Source organism: Poecile atricapillus, chromosome 14, assembly GCF_030490865.1.
Source record: "Poecile atricapillus isolate bPoeAtr1 chromosome 14, bPoeAtr1.hap1, whole genome shotgun sequence".
Lineage (NCBI taxonomy): Eukaryota > Metazoa > Chordata > Aves > Passeriformes > Paridae > Poecile > Poecile atricapillus.
Window position 1 is genome coordinate 2,622,496 of NC_081262.1, and position 15,359 is coordinate 2,637,854.

At 49.4% G+C, this 15,359-nt stretch overlaps 1 protein-coding gene across 2 annotated transcripts in view; it reads right to left on the minus strand.

The window, feature by feature from the left end:
* Positions 1–15,145, minus strand: part of XPO6 (exportin 6) — a 54,777-nt gene extending 39,632 nt beyond the window's left edge. For both annotated transcript variants that reach the window (XM_058849624.1, XM_058849623.1), the window contains exon 1: positions 14,836–15,145. In XM_058849624.1, the coding sequence (XP_058705607.1) occupies positions 14,836–14,838 (3 nt within the window). In that variant the 5' untranslated portion in view covers positions 14,839–15,145. The remainder of the gene's footprint in view (positions 1–14,835) is intronic.
* Positions 15,146–15,359: the final 214 nt, after the last annotated feature.

Consider the following 15,359-nt stretch of genomic DNA (forward strand, 5'->3'; position numbering starts at 1 on the left):
CCTGCCTTTCCCTTGGTGCCATCCTGCTGCTCAGGAAGCTTGAAAAATTAAGGAATTTCCAGCACTCTAAAAGGCAATACACCAGTATTCAGCAATCTGATTCAAGAAAAACAGCACACCCCTTCCTCCCCCCATTTAGGTTTTATTCTTGGAAATCATTAGTTACAGTTTTAAATCCTCAAGAAATTCCCAAGATTAGCATCCAGCTGTAGTTTTGGAGTGCTCTGGAGTTGGGATGATTTTATTCTGGCAAGGTAACAGTCTTAGAAACAATCCTGCTACAGCACAGACCATGCCACAGTTGTGTCTCAAATGTTTTCAACCCATGCTATCAATAATAAATGCATCAAGATTCAAGCCCAGACCTTCAAGTACAGGAACAAAGTAAACATTTAAAAAAACTAAAAATTTTGTCTTAAAAAAAAACCCTAAACCAGAAACAAAAGCCGTGCCTGGCAGTCTCCTGCAGAGAAGAGCATGTGAGACATCCTGCAGAAACACTCCAGGCTTCTGCTAATTCCCATTTCCATGCACAGCAGTTTTCCCAAGAGCCAAGCAGCAGGAGCCCCTCCTCACTGGATTAACTCCGAGGAACACCAGCAACTCCAGAGCTCTCCAGCAGCTGGAAGTGGATGCTCTGCAGGACACCAAACATTTCCATTTACAAAAGAACACTGAATTCCATCCTACCTTTCCTCTTCCTGCCCTGCTTTTTCCTTTTGTTTTTTCTTGCTTTTTAAAACCCTGCTCTAGAAATCAAGAACTATTTTAGCAAGAGATGTTGGGAAATTGGTTTAAAACAACCAACAGTCCAAGCAGAGCTATGTTTGCAGCTTTAATCCATTTGTGCTTGGGCTGCAAACTTCCCTTCAGCCACGGATCAGCCTCCTGCCAGTCACAATTCCCAGATAACTGCACCTCTGTGGATAAGAGCCTCACTGTAAAAAAAAAAAATATCTAAGTGGAGTCCTTAATTACTTAGGATATGTCCACACTGTCATTTGTGGGAGCTAAGCTGTCCTAAGCTCCTCCCAAGCAGATCCACCCTTACAAATCCAGTATTTTCCTAAATCCCTGCACTTTCCTTCTCTGCTGCTCAACACAGTGAGTCTCACCAGCACTTTCTGATGCCAAACCCTCAAAGATGAGTTTCCATTCTCAATTTGATGCAAATTCCTCCAAGAGCAGCACTAGTCTCCCACTCCTTCTACCATCCAATACCAAGATCACATCAATCATGGAAAACTCTTGGTTCTTCACAGGGTGGAAGGGCTCAGATGTATTTGGATACTTAATTCAATCCTTCTTCAGCAAGAACAGTTTATATAAGTACATCTCTTCCAAGATTCAAGATTTACGTCCTCCTTTTGGAAATAAATTATGGAGTTTTTATAAATCTTGAGCATCTGCCTTGTTCTCCACCGACTGCAGCACTGTGATTTGGAAGATGCTATTCCTTAGGCACACAGTTAATCTTCCAAAGTTAATCATCCAAAGCAGAACACCATGATCACCATGTTCAACATGTCAAAAGCAGGAAGAAAAGAAACCAGAGAGCACAACCCGAGGATTTCATGCAAAAAGGCCCAGGCTGGAGAGCACCCAAGGCCACCTTGGGGCACAAGGACACAGCAGGAATTCTGAGATCATTCTCTCCTCTTGTTTGGTTTCTTGTGGCTCTTCAGGAGGTTTGGCCAAAGGAAGGTGGAGAAGGAAAAATTGTCTGAGGTAACCAAAACCCAGCTCAGGATCCCCTTCTAACTCCAGGCTGGACTTAGCAAGCATTTGCTGCTGCCTTTGGGAATTCCTCAAGCTCCCCAGATCCTGGGGGTATGTGGTCATCCCCCAGCTGTCCAGAAAGGCTCTGATAAGGAGGTCACTGAGATAAGGAGGTCTTGTGCTGTGCAGAGCTGCAGGGGAAGGTGGCTGTACCTGGACCCAGACACCTGGGAAGTTGATTAGTGACACTCCAATTAAAGTCCAGCTGTTTGGAGCACCTGGGGCTGTACCTGGAATATTTCCTAGTGTTATTCCCATGTTAACAAGCAGTTTGCTTTCTTTTAGGGCTCTCTGTTTACTCTGCATTGAGGAGAAGAACAGGAAGAACCAGCAGTGCTGAGTTCAGGTTCTGGTCTGAAATTCTGGGTTGTGCACAGATTTCATATCCTAAGGTTTTCAAGGGAAGGCTGGACCATCAGTAACAGAATTTACTCCAATTTTCTTTGTCAGGGCTGGAAGTCTGCCTCACCTCCATGAGGCATTACTAAATATGCAACTACTGAAACAGAAATACTTCCCACTCTCTTTCAGAAATCAAATCTGACCTTTCTCACCCCTAGTGCCTCTCAGGGCTGGATCAAACATCAGAAAATACCATTTCTCTCTTTTGCCAAGTGTTAGAGGAAAATATATTCAGCTCTCCAAGTCCTGCTTGCAGAGCAGGCAACATGAGCTTTTCCCCATGAAAACTCTGCAGCTCACAAAAAGCAGGGGAGATAAGATGTGCCACGTCACCATCCACTCCTACTTCAACACCGTGGCTGAGTTCTGACCCACGGGGAGGGGTCCTGGCTGCCAAATTCAGCAGATCCTGTGGCCAAAGGTGATGTCCTTGTCACAGCTCCCTTAGGGGAACAAGGCACTGAGAGGTGAAAGCGAGCAGGGCTAAATCTAACACAGCCACAGCTGCAGGTTCCCGTGTTCCAGCAGCACATCCATACTCTGAGCTGGAATTTGGGTCAAAACAGCATCTCTGGGAGCTGTGGCACAGGTGATGTCCCCACAATTGGTGCCTCTAAGTGCTGGCTCCACACCACACAGACTGGGCAGGCTCTGCTGCTCCTGGAGTGCCCCATCTGGTCTGATCAGGACTCCTGTGGGTCAGGGTGGGAGAGAGCTGCTGTGTCTTTCCCATCCCTTTTCCCCTCATCAGTTTGCTAAAGGCGTTTCACATCACTATCAGATGGGTGGAGCTGCTTACTCATTATTCCAGTTACCTCTGGACTCCAACCCTCTGTGCCCTCCTCCAAACAGGAAAATGAGCTCCAACAGCTCCTTTTCCTGACAGAAAATACAAGATTTGCTACCAAGAACCAGCACATCCAACAACATTCTCCATCCACCAAAGCACCACAAGAAGGACCCACCCCACAAGCTGATTTCAGGGCTATGCTCCAGTTACATTTTAAGCTGTATGAGTCATTAACTGATTTCTGCTGATTAAGGGGAAAACAAACAAAAAAAAAGTGACAACCTCCTGCATTTCAGGCTGTTCAATATTGCAGCTGCACCTCAGTGAGGCTCTGGAGATGCAAAATCTTTGTACCCTGCTGCTGATTCCATCACAAGCTCAGATGTAGACTCTGACTAAAGCACTGGGGTAGAAGGAGTTACTCATCCAGCTCCAGTGAACAACAGAGCAGCGATCCTTGGGCTGCAGTTTAGACACTGCACATGCACTTGAAGAGCAGATACAATGCTAATTTTAGTTTGCATATCACCAAACACAACCATAGAAAAGCACCTGCTCATTCTGCAAGACGTGGAAGTGCTTTCTAAAGCCATTTTTCTCCACAAGTGCTTTCATTTAGAGTTCACTTCCTCTTTTTTCTTTTTTTTTAATTTCATTTTATGCTCTCTGAAGGGATTTTTTTCGTTGAGGGGAAAGCTTTTCTCTACTGCTCTGCCATAAAATCACAAGCTGTTAACCTTGCAATGTTTGCCATTAGAGCATCCATCACACAAACGATGCTCTAAATACGGCACCAAGAGAAGGGTTAGGTCTGTACAGTTTTTCCCTAATGTGTTTGCAAATGGATGGCACTCCAAGACAAATTTAAGGCATTCCCTCTCCAGAGCTTTTTTTAGTAATATGTTAATTGCAGCAGCAATGTTAGAGGTGACTTCATCCTTCAGGCAGTGCTGGAGCACCTTCCTGATGAGGAAGGATGGATTTTACACCACACGAGCTCCCAACATCTCCTCTGGTGGCAGGGAGGAAAAGCCCTGGCTCTGCTGCACCCAGGAGCCCTCACAGGAGATCAAACCCTGCTTCTGCTTCTCTTTATTTAAAGACAGGAGCTCTGTCGGGGAGTTGTTCCCACCCCAAGCCATCCTGGTTTGGATTGTGACGCCCACCGCGTTCATCGCTGCCTGCGGTCGCTGTGTTCAACACCTCCAGCCCACCGAGCCCCCACTGATCCCTCTGCAGCTTCCTCACCTTCTGGAGCCTGCCTCTCCATCTCCATCCCAATCCCACCCACCCTCTCCTGCTGTTTCCAGTGCAAGACACGCAGCCCAGCACAGCTCAGCCTCCTCCCGGTTATCAGGATTCAGATTTTATCACATTTTTCTGTTAAAATCACTATCAGCTCCATCTACCAGCTTGTGGGCAGATCTTCCAGGAGAGGAGGGACTTCAGGGGAGCACACGAGAATCCTGGCTGATGGAAAAATTCCCAGCTGAAACTGCTATAATGCCACCAACAAGCCAGTGCAAAGGGTTAAAAAAACCAGACAAGAAACAAGAAATTTCATCCACAGCACCTGTATAAAATAACTCATCATCACCCTGTCATTGCTAATTGCAGTGTCCCATCCTCTTCCACCTCAGAGCCTTCTGCTTCCAGTGCTGTGCAGTTAATTAACAGCACAGTCACACACCTAAAAATACAAACAACTACACTCCAGCTGCTGAGTTTTCTTCTTTATTATTTATAGTCAAGCTTAACTTAATGATGCACATATGTATTATGAGTATTAACAATACTAACATCTCCATGTACTGAGGTAGTAATTTACTCATTGAAGGATTACCAGGGTGTCTTTCAAAGCCCCTCCCTGTCCCAGCCCTAACACATCATGGTAATGAACAGGTAAATTAGAAATCACACTCTCAGCAAGCTTGTGGGTCATTTCAAGCCCATCCACAAAAACCTGGAGAACCCCTGGGCCAGCCCTGGGCCACTCAGGGCAGTAAAATTCATGGAAGAAGTGCACTATTATTTTTAGCAAGTAATGCAGAATTATGAAGTGTTTTTTAAAAAGTTGTAGAACACCCAACACATCCTCCAGAAAAGATAAACACACGCTACAGGGAGGCAGAGCTGGGAGCTCAAAAGCAGTGATACTAATTATATTTAATACTTTCCATCAATAATTGTAGAATCTGGGGGTTCATCCTCATCCCCAGGGTCTCTTAGCAGAGGTGTGATGTGAGGAGCCCACAGCATACGTGCTCCCCAGCAGTGAGTGCTCTGCTGATGCTATCAGGACAGGGCTCAGCCTTCATTCTCAGTTTCCTTGTTGCACTTCAGAGATGTTTTTGTGGTTTCAAGAACCGAAAGCAGACTGGGCCCCGCTCTGTGCTGCCAGCACAGCTCAGTTCCTGGGGCCATGGCTGCAGAGCTGACCCCTCTCCTGCCTCACTCATTTCAGAGTCCACCACTTCAGCACGTCACTAACAACATGGAGATATTGCAAACTCATTATAGTAGATTTTTTTGCTTCAATTGTGGGATAAAAGTCACAGAGTGCTGTTGTACCTCAAGGCTACTGGCAGAGGAGCAAAGGCAGCACGCTCCTCTCCGTGTCCCTGAGGTCCCAAAGCTCAGGGCCAGCTCCAGAGCTGCTCAAAGCCCTCCTGCCTGGACAACTCCCCCCTTCAGGAACCTGGCTGCACTTCAGGAATCAGAGTGTTTAATTTAAATATCAGCTAAGGACTCAGCACGACCCCAGGCTGAGCAGTGCTGTGTGGAACAGGCCATGGAGAGCCAGCAGTGCCAGCCTGATTTCTGCACCAGAGATCATCTTACCTGGAACACTGCCTGCTGCACGAGTAATCAGCACCTTTTTCAATACCCAAGGGATCTGATTTCTTAAACCCTCTTGGACAAGCAGATTCAGTTAACCAGGCATCATGTTTGAAGGTTGAACTTTGATTAACAGGCTCAAGTGTCTGAGTCTGATTTTTTCTAACCCAGTAACTCTTAACCCACATAACCAAGCCCAGCAGGCAGCGTGTCCTCCACCCAGCAGCTCCCAAGGGCTTCAGCACCTGGGAATTCTCTTAGAAACCCAGCAAAGGAATAAGTCCCAGCAGGCTGGAATGAGCAAAGGGTGGTTTAGGTGCTGTTTCAAGCCACGATTGCTGAAGATGAGCCCAAGAGCAATTTCTGGGTCCCTGACGCCCAGGAAAGGCAGCTGGTCACGTGCTGTTGACTTCCTAATTGATTTCTTGTGGTTTAGCTGCTGGAAAGGACTCAGCAACTCAGTATTTTCCCAAACAAGCAGTTGCTAAAATAGCAATACACAGCTGAGAAGTGCAGAAGCACACAAAGCAGATTACTCAAGACCAATACCCTGCACATCACCAAAGCACAGCAGGCAGAGGTGGCTCTGGAGTCACTTTCTGGACTTGCAACTTAAACCTGACAGTCCTGCCCCAGCCATCAGACTTTCCTCAGCAGACACTTGGCTCAGTCAGTTCTCAGCTGCTGGCCACCACTTTTTAAGTCATCAATGACAATAATTTCTCATTTTGTGGGTTATCAGCAAAAGCAGCCAAACAAAATCTGCTCTTCAGATGGACACAGCTGAGCATCTGCCAAAGGTTGCTGCTGGGGTTGCTTCCAGAAGTTAAAACACTGCAAGGTGACTCTGGTTGGCTCAGGTCAGAACTGACTTAAATTCCCCGAGTGACGTCTAGAAACTCACACCTCTGAAGCTGCATCATTCCTTTCACTTCACTCTCTCCCTCTGCTGGGTTCCCCAGGGTGCCCCACACTCCAAAGCCTGGGACCCCTTGCAGGGAGATCCCATCCTTCCCAGCAAGGCAGGACCCCAGGACCACGGGCACAAGGAACAATCTCTTCCCTTTTCTCTGTGTGAAATCCTGCAGGACCGCAGGGCTGCCCCAAACACAGCTCCACTTACTTGGAGACAACACTTTCTCCACAGGTTTAGGTGAAATAACCCAACTTCTAAACAGGCAGGTGGAAAAAAGATCCCAAGGAACCCTCTGGAAACGAGTATGTTGGTGAGGAATGTATTTGTGAAGGGAATAAAAAAATCCTTACAAAAAGTATTTGTAAAAGGTGTTAAGAAAAACACCCTCATCATCTTACTCCAATGAGCCAGAAATCAAGAGATGAGCAGCAGTGTCAAATGAACTCCCACTGTCCCCAGTACAGCCTGCTTAGCTGAAATCTGCTTAAAAACCCCACACTCATCACAGAACCACGGAATGGCTTGGGTTGGAAGGACCTTAAAGCCCAGCCAGTGCCACGGGCAGGGACACTTTCCACTATCCCAGGCTGCTCCAAGCCCCATCCAGCCTGGCCTTGGACACTGCCAGGGATCCAGGGGCAGCCACAGCTTCTCTGGGCACCCTGTGCCAGGGCCTGCCCACCCTCCCAGGGAACAATTCCTTCCCAATATCCCATCCAGCCCTGCCCTCTGGCACTGGAAGCCATTCCCTGTGTCCTGTCCCTCCATCCCTTGTCCCAAGTCCCTCTGCAGCTCTCCTGGAGCCCCTTTAGGCCCTGGAAGGGGCTCTGAGGTGTCCCTGGAGCCTTCTCCTCTCCAGGTGAGCACCCCCAGCTCTCCCAGCCTGGCTCCAGAGGGGCTCCAGCCCTTGGGGCATCTCCATGGCCTCCTCTGGACTCTCTCCAGCAGCTCCACGTCCTTCCTGTGGTTATAATGACTCTTCCTACAGAGAACACTCTTCAAGCTCTTACAGGTGAAAATCTGACACTTAAAAATGCCAAACCCTTGTTCCTCCTCACTTGTACAAACGCAGCAGCTCCTTTGACCAGAGAGAAGACAAGAGAAGAAGATGTCCAAGTGACAGGAGTGAAGAACTGGCGTGGTTGTGTAGCAGCTCTAAGGAGTCCAAGATGCATGAAGAGATTTTTAAAAGCACTTCTCAAATCCTTCACTGTCAGCAGAGCCGCAAATAAACCTTTATTTATCTCAGCCTCCAGACAAGTCCCAATAATACCCAGGGAAAGGCTCTGAATCACTGTTGTTTGTAGCCCCAAGTGAAGGAGTCTCTGGAATTATGCACATATGCAGAGCTGGAAATGGGAAGCACCAGGGCAGGCAAAAAAAGAAAGTGAATGTAAAGAATAAAACAATTATTCAGCATATTTCTTAAAGGGGTACCTCTACTCAGATGCAGCTCCAGCAAGCAAATCCTGCTGATTTTTCTCCAATATCCACTTCTGCCTGGCAGGATTAAGCCCATTACCATGGGAAAACTGTCCCAACACCTGGCTACACAAAGTGCAATGGGGACAGAATTATACCTTATCCAATACATTACAGCAGCCAGACCTGATTTCCAAGGGGGTGTGATTATACTACAGGAAAATACGGAATTTTCAGACCCTCACCCCTTCTCAATGAAAAGAAAAATAAGATTGTGATACTCTAAATTTTATTCCTGGCAACAGCATTAAAACTTGTGCTGGGCATTTAAGAGTGTATAACAAAACTACCATGGGAAACACCACTGGAATAACTAAGATTTTTGTTAATTAAAATGTTTTTAAAGGACAGCTCATGCAGGGAGAACATGCAGTCCAATTAAAGACAAACAAGATGTTGACATCTGCACTGCTTCTGCACTTTGGGGGATTTCACAACTGCACTTTGCTGCTCAGCCCTGCAGCTCCTGGGGTGTCCAACTCCTGGGGAAGGTTCCAGGCTCTCTGTCCACAGCAGGGACTCTGCTGGGCCAATGTGGGGATATTTGTCCTGGGAAACCAAAGGGTCACCATGACCCAACCAGCTCCACCAAGCACCAGCACAAAAACCGGAAAAAGCAGCTTTTGAAAGCCAAAGTTGCCTTTTTACCCCTGCAGCTTTCCCCAGTTCCAAACCCAACAGCTCCTGGGATCGGAGGAATGGCTGATTCCATGAGTGGGAGCAGGAATTGCCTCCTGAGCACTGACCTCACACTTCCACATCTGAGACTGCAGGTCATGCACTTCATCCTCCTCGTGGTTTCTCTCACACTTGCAAGAAGAAAGCCAAGGAACTGTAGAAAATACAGTTTTATCCCCCATAACCGAAGGATTAGGGAATGGGATGAGGAACAGCAATTGCAGCCATGTCAAGTAGCTGGTTTTGCTGTATCCTCTCCAGACCCTGATTTTAAACACCAGGGAAACCACCACTGAGCCAAACTTCCACGGAAGAAACTGCTCTTCATCCCAAAGAAAAGGTGGAATTGCAATGCAGAAGAAACCTGCTCTGTTCTTACTCAATGAAGCAGCAGGGAACCAGCTGAGCACAACACAGATTCTTCAGGCAAAACATCTCTCCAAAGGGAAAAAACAAAACCCATTCCCCTCTGGAAAGCTGCATCCAATGCTGGCTTTGGCATCCTGACAAGCCAGTACACAAAACAGATGAACACACTCCTTTCTCCAAAGGGACGACAAAAAGGAACCAGGACAATCCCTCTTGGGAAGAACTCCACGCTGCAATTAAAGCCCTAATAAAATATTAAGTCAAAATGCTAAAAATACACACAGAGATCCAGCCACAAGCTTAGAGATGCTGGAACAAATAAAAGATAATTTAGTGCCTGAATGCAAAGGGTTGGAAGTGGGAAAATAAATGGAATTCTGGGCATGATCCACTTAGGAGAAGGGTCAGGGAAGATCAGGGGGAAAAAATAAGGAATTTGTAGTGTTGCTAGAAGAGCCTGGAATAGTTCTGGTGGAGTGAAAGTATCCTGAGTGCAAAAAGAAAAGAGAAACATGGATAAAGAAAGGAATCAAATGTGTGTGGAGGGAAGGTAAGATTGGAAAAGAGTTGCTTCACCATAAGCTGTAGGTTCTTCTTAGCCCAGGAGATGCTGCATCATCCCAAAATTCCAGAGGACAGAGAACCCACAAATAAACCCCAGGGGGTGTCTGGATGAGTAGGCAAGTCCTTGACCACCAGAATCAGTAGGGAAAAAGCCAATTGCTTTTCTTCTACTGAAATATTAATATTTACATTTTGGTTGGAACAACGAGGCCTACAAGGGAGAACAGGCACATGCTGCACACTTCATAAATGCTGGAAATGGGATTCCAAAAATTATTTGATATAAATGGGAGTCTAAACATTTTATTTTCATAAAAGAAAGCAACAAAGAACTTCTTTTCTTCCTCTCAAAGAAGAAGGTTGTCATGTTGACACCTGGGATGCAGAGAAAGCCAAGGCAGCAATGACCCAAATACAAATATAGTTCCCAAGAGGAAATATCTACTGTCTGATAGAGGATAATGATTTGGGAGGATTTTAGGGCACATTTTACCAGGCAGGTATCAGCCTATACACCTCAAAGCTACATTTTCTTCTACTTTGCATATACTAATATATAAATCCAACATGAACAGCAGCTACTGACTTCCTAAATGACACCCCCTAATGATGTGCAATTAATTCACCCAACTGAACCCAAAGTTCTTGGAGTTCTCAGGTATCCATGCATGGATCTCTGCAGAGCAGTGAACCCCATGGCAGGAGCTTTGTGGTACCTGCCAGATTTTAATGCTTTTTCTGCTGAAATAATTACAACCACCACCACCCATCCATCAGCAACAGGCAGTGGAAATGAGCTTTTCAAGCTCCTTTAGTAAACCTGGAGGCTCAACAATTTTGCCTTGATAGCTTTTAGTCCTCCTGCAGCCTACATTTAGCTACCCTGGTCTTTGAAATATGGATGTATTGGAATTATTATAGGTCCTGAAAGGGATTATGAGCAACCATTCTGCTAAATGAGCTGTTTCCTCCTGAGAAAAAGCTCTGCTCCTGGAGGAAGCATCCAAGCAGAGATCAGCTCTCCTGCTCCAGTTCCCATCCCTGGTTCATCTCTAGAGCTACCCAGGCCTTGCTGCAGAGATGGGAAAGTTCTCCAGCATTAATCATCTCCAGTTTGATGATTTAATAGAGGGGGGATAACTGGGGGGCACTCAAAGTCACAACATGACTTCCTGGCCAAAAAAGGAAGCCAGATGCTGAGGCTGGAACTTCCGAGTTCCTACTCTCTGGTTTCTCTGCTCAGCAGCTGATTGAGCCAGAAGGGTTCTACAAAGGGTTTGCTTTTATTTTAACTGCACATGAAGGGGATGCACTGAGAGCAGACAGAACCACAGGTTTAGGGGTGTAGTTTTGATGCTGTACCTCAGCTGGCACTGCTGGGGAACAACACCCTCAGCTCCCTCTTCTTCCCAAAACCCTGCTGTGGAGCTGAGCCCACCTGACCACATGCCAGCACTTCCTGCCTGTGCAGCAACAGCATCCTCCCCATCTCCTCAAAGCACAGCAGCCCTGAGCTCCCCCAGGCCAGGGACAGCAGCCCTGAGCTCCCCTGGGCCAGGGACAGCAGCCCTGAGTTCCCCTGGGCCAGGGACAGCAGCCCTGAGCTCCCCTGGGCCAGGGACAGCAGCCCTGAGCTCCCCTGGGCCAGGGACAGCAGCCCTGAGCTCCCCTGGGCCAGGGACAGCAGCCCTGAGCTCCCCTGGGCCAGGGACAGCAGCACAGCCCACATGGGCCCGAGTGTCCCCAGGCTGATGGGACAGGCCAAGGGGCCCTGCAGGAACAAGAAGCCCCTGTTCCCCCCTGTCACAATGTGCTAGGTCACCTGCACACAGCAGGAGTGCTCCCCAGAGCAGCTCTGGCTGCCAGCCACAGCCTGAGCCAGCCTCAGGGCCACCAGCTCTGTGTGAGGCTGACACAGAATAAACAGGAGCTCTTCTGGTAATTGAGCAGGAGCTCCTTGGCAACCACGAGCATCAGGATAACCCAGGGTTCCCCAGCAGGACCTGCTGCAATCCACACACACTTCACTCCTTCCTGAATGAAAGCTTCAACCATCACCAGGCACAAGAAAACAACGGCACTTACTGCTAAAAGACGGGAAGGTGGTGAGAGAGGCCATGGAATAAAAGCCAGGATGCTGCTGTGGGAAAGTCAGAAACATCCAAGCTGCAGACGCCCACTGCCTGCTCCCATTTCAGCAGCTCTGAGTGCCTCACACAGAACAGGGACACGAGATTCCCTGGATCTGGGCTGCCACTTCCATTGTCTGCTTCCCGTGTGGCTGCTCGCCTGGAAGGCCCAACCTGAGGGAAGTGTGATTTGTTCTGGGAGAAGCCTGGCTGCAGTTCTCCAGCATCTCTGCATCCCTAACTTCACACAGCAGCGTTTCCTGGAAGTCCCTGTTCCTAAGTTGTTTTTGTTGCTGGCAGGATACAAATGCCACATAACTGAAGAATGTATTTCCTAGGAGGCAATCATTGAAATTCCAGCCCCACACGGGAGTTGCAAATGCAATTCCCAAGTGAATGGTTTGCTCAGGAGCTCCCAGGGCTTCAAAGATGGTTCATCTTCAGTGGAAGGAACCAAGGTGAAGGAAAGAGTGATGAGACAAAAACATGGCTTATTTGAACAGAAAATAAATCCCTTCAAGGATAGCTCCATGAACAATATTTACTTTGAAGCTGTTCAAAAAATCCTCTAAAAGGATCCTAAAAGGTGAGGAGGAAACAATGTGGTAATCTGTGGTCTGTCGAGGGAAAGCTTGAAGTTGGATCTGCTCTATGTGCTTAGAGATGAACTCTACAGAAACCCACCTGGATTTTACAATATCCTGTTTTCCCTACAGAGACACCAGGGCACCCTCACCACCTTCCCCTCAGGAAAGCCCAAACTGGACACTGCACAAGCACTATTTACACACACAGCAGGCAGGAGCAGCCCCAAGAACCACCACACAGAGCTCTCTGCAAATACCTCTGAAAGCAAAGAATGACTAAAGCTTTCTCTGAACCCAAATTTTCAGCGGCATTAAGATTTCTGAGCCATGAGTGGCAACTAAACCATGTTTTGTAAACTTGTAAACTAAGCCAGGCAAACAGGCACTTGTTCTACAACATTTGTAGTGCCTGAGCTCACTGTGCATCCCTGCATTCCCTCCTGCCTTCCCAATTTCCTCCCAAAATTCCTGCCCAGTTAATCAGGCTCTAATTCATCCCTGCTCATTCCCTTCCAGACCAACCCCACTAAGGAAAATCTGCTCCCAGCAGCCTGGAGCAGAGTTTAGTTATGTTTTATTTGTTCCCAGTGTGCCTTCCAGCAGCTCATCTTCACACTTTCCCAACTGTTTCCGGGAAGGAGAGTGCACTAGCAGCAGAACATGCCCATCTGGAGGCTCCAAGGAAATGGGAACAGAAGGAAAATCTTGCACAGGAATCACATGATGAGTTACAACAGTAAATCCTGCAGCACAGCCCAGGGACTGCTTCTCAACTTCCACAGGCAGGACTTGTGGCTGAGCCAAATAGTGGATGCTCAAGGGAAAAAAAAAAAAAAAGATGAAAACAAGGTGTAATTCAGGAGGATAAATGTGTGTGTCCACAGAGAAGAGAGGGGAGAACTACTGAGTCCTTTTGCCACCTGCAATGTGAAGTGCACACCCTGCCCTACCAAATCCTGCAAACCATTTATTCACCTTTTTGAACCTGGGGTGCTCACTAAGAAGAATCCACCTCAAAAATGTCACCCTTTGCCTGAAGCTAAAGCCACAAAGAGCTGGGACACGTGGCAGACACGTCAGGAGCCCACCCTGAGCACCCTCAGCCAACTACCATAAAATACTACCAGTATTTACTGAGGAGACCATGTCCCACCCCAGCACATCCCAGATGGAACAGCAAAGCCTCTCCAAGAGGTTCATGAAGCTCAACAAAGGGGCTACAGAGATCAAAGTTTCAATAAAACAACAATCAAGCACCAGGAGCACATCACACAGTGAGCAGATGTGATTATCTCAGCTTTGGGGGAAAGAAATTCACAACCAGGATCCCAAATTCCAGAAGAAAAGGGGTGCAAAGTCTGATCCTGCATCACCTAAGGCAGGTTAAGCTGGAAAGGGGTGAGAACCAGGCCAGACACTCCAGCCTGTGCTCAGTGGGAGTCTCTGGGTGAGCCAGGGCAGTCTCAGGAGCAGATCCAGGGCTGCTGAAAGCACCTCCCCATTCCCTGCCCACCTGCAAAGGGCACGTTTGGGGCTTCCCTTTGTCATCCCGATAAATATTGGGATAGAAGCTCTCCCTGTGGGTAGAACAAGGGGAAAACAGGAACAGCAGTTGTGGGATGGTGACAGTGAGCAGCACCCCGCTCCCCTGGAGGCAATTCCCAGCTCCCAGCCCTGCCAGCACCCAGAGGATCAGAGATCCATCCTCGGGCTTCTCATCCAGGGGAAGAGAGGATCGTGCAAATGACAGCGGGCTGGATCGCTCCCTGTGTCTCCAGCACAGAACAGAATCCGGGTCATTCCTACAGCTTATCCAAGGCTGGACTGGAGGCCGTGAGGGCAAACCCACAGCTGCTGTCGGAGAATCTTAATCACGAAATGGTTTGGGTTGGAAGGGACCTTGAAGCTCATCCCGTTCCTCCCCCTGCCACGTCCAGGGACACCTTCCACCGTCCCAGGCTGCTCCATCCCGGTCCAACCTGGTCTTGGACATTTCCAGGGATCCAGGGGCAGCCGCAGCTTTTGCAGGCACCCCCTCAGCACCCTCGCTGTAATAAAACCTGGGATTCCCAACACCCCCGGGCACCAACACTCCCAGGAGGAATTTGTCCTCCCGGCTTTTTCCACCCCGTGACTGTGGTGGCTCGCGGGGTGCAGCCGCCCCTCAGCCCCGCGGCCCCCCGGCTCCGGTCTCCCGGGCCCCGAGGGACAATTCCCCCTTCCCTTCCCTTCCCTTCCCTCCCCTTCCCTTCCCTTCCCTCCCCTCCCGTCCCCGCCCGGGGCCCCGCTCCCCCAGCTCACCATGGCCGCGGCGGCCCCGAGAAGGCTCTAGGCAGGGCGCCTCGCTCTGCTCATCTCATGGCCGGCGGTGGCCCGGCGGGGCCTCCCCGCCCATGCACCGGCGAGCCCCCGCCGGCCGCGCAGCCACGAGCACCGGAGAGCTGCCGGCACCCAGCCCCCGGGCCTCCCCCGGCCGGCGGGACGGGGAGCCCCGGGGCGCCGGGCAGGGCCGCGGGAGGACGGGCGGGAGCGGCGGGCGGTGCGGCCCGCGCTGGTGCGGGGCCGGTGGCGGTGCCGGGGCTACGCCAGGCGCATCCCGGGCCCGCCCCGCCCCGCCCTCCCACCGGAAGCGCTCACCGGCGGCCGCAGCCAATCAGAGCCGGGGCAGCGCCTTCTGCGCATGCGCAGCTCGGCGCGGCGCGCTGCCCGCCGCCATCTTGGAGAAGGGCGCGGCGGCTCGCGCGGCTTTGAGCGAAGGGCACGCCCGGAGCTGCGCCTGGCCCCGCCCCCGCCCCACTGCGCATGCGCACAGGGCGATTTCCCGC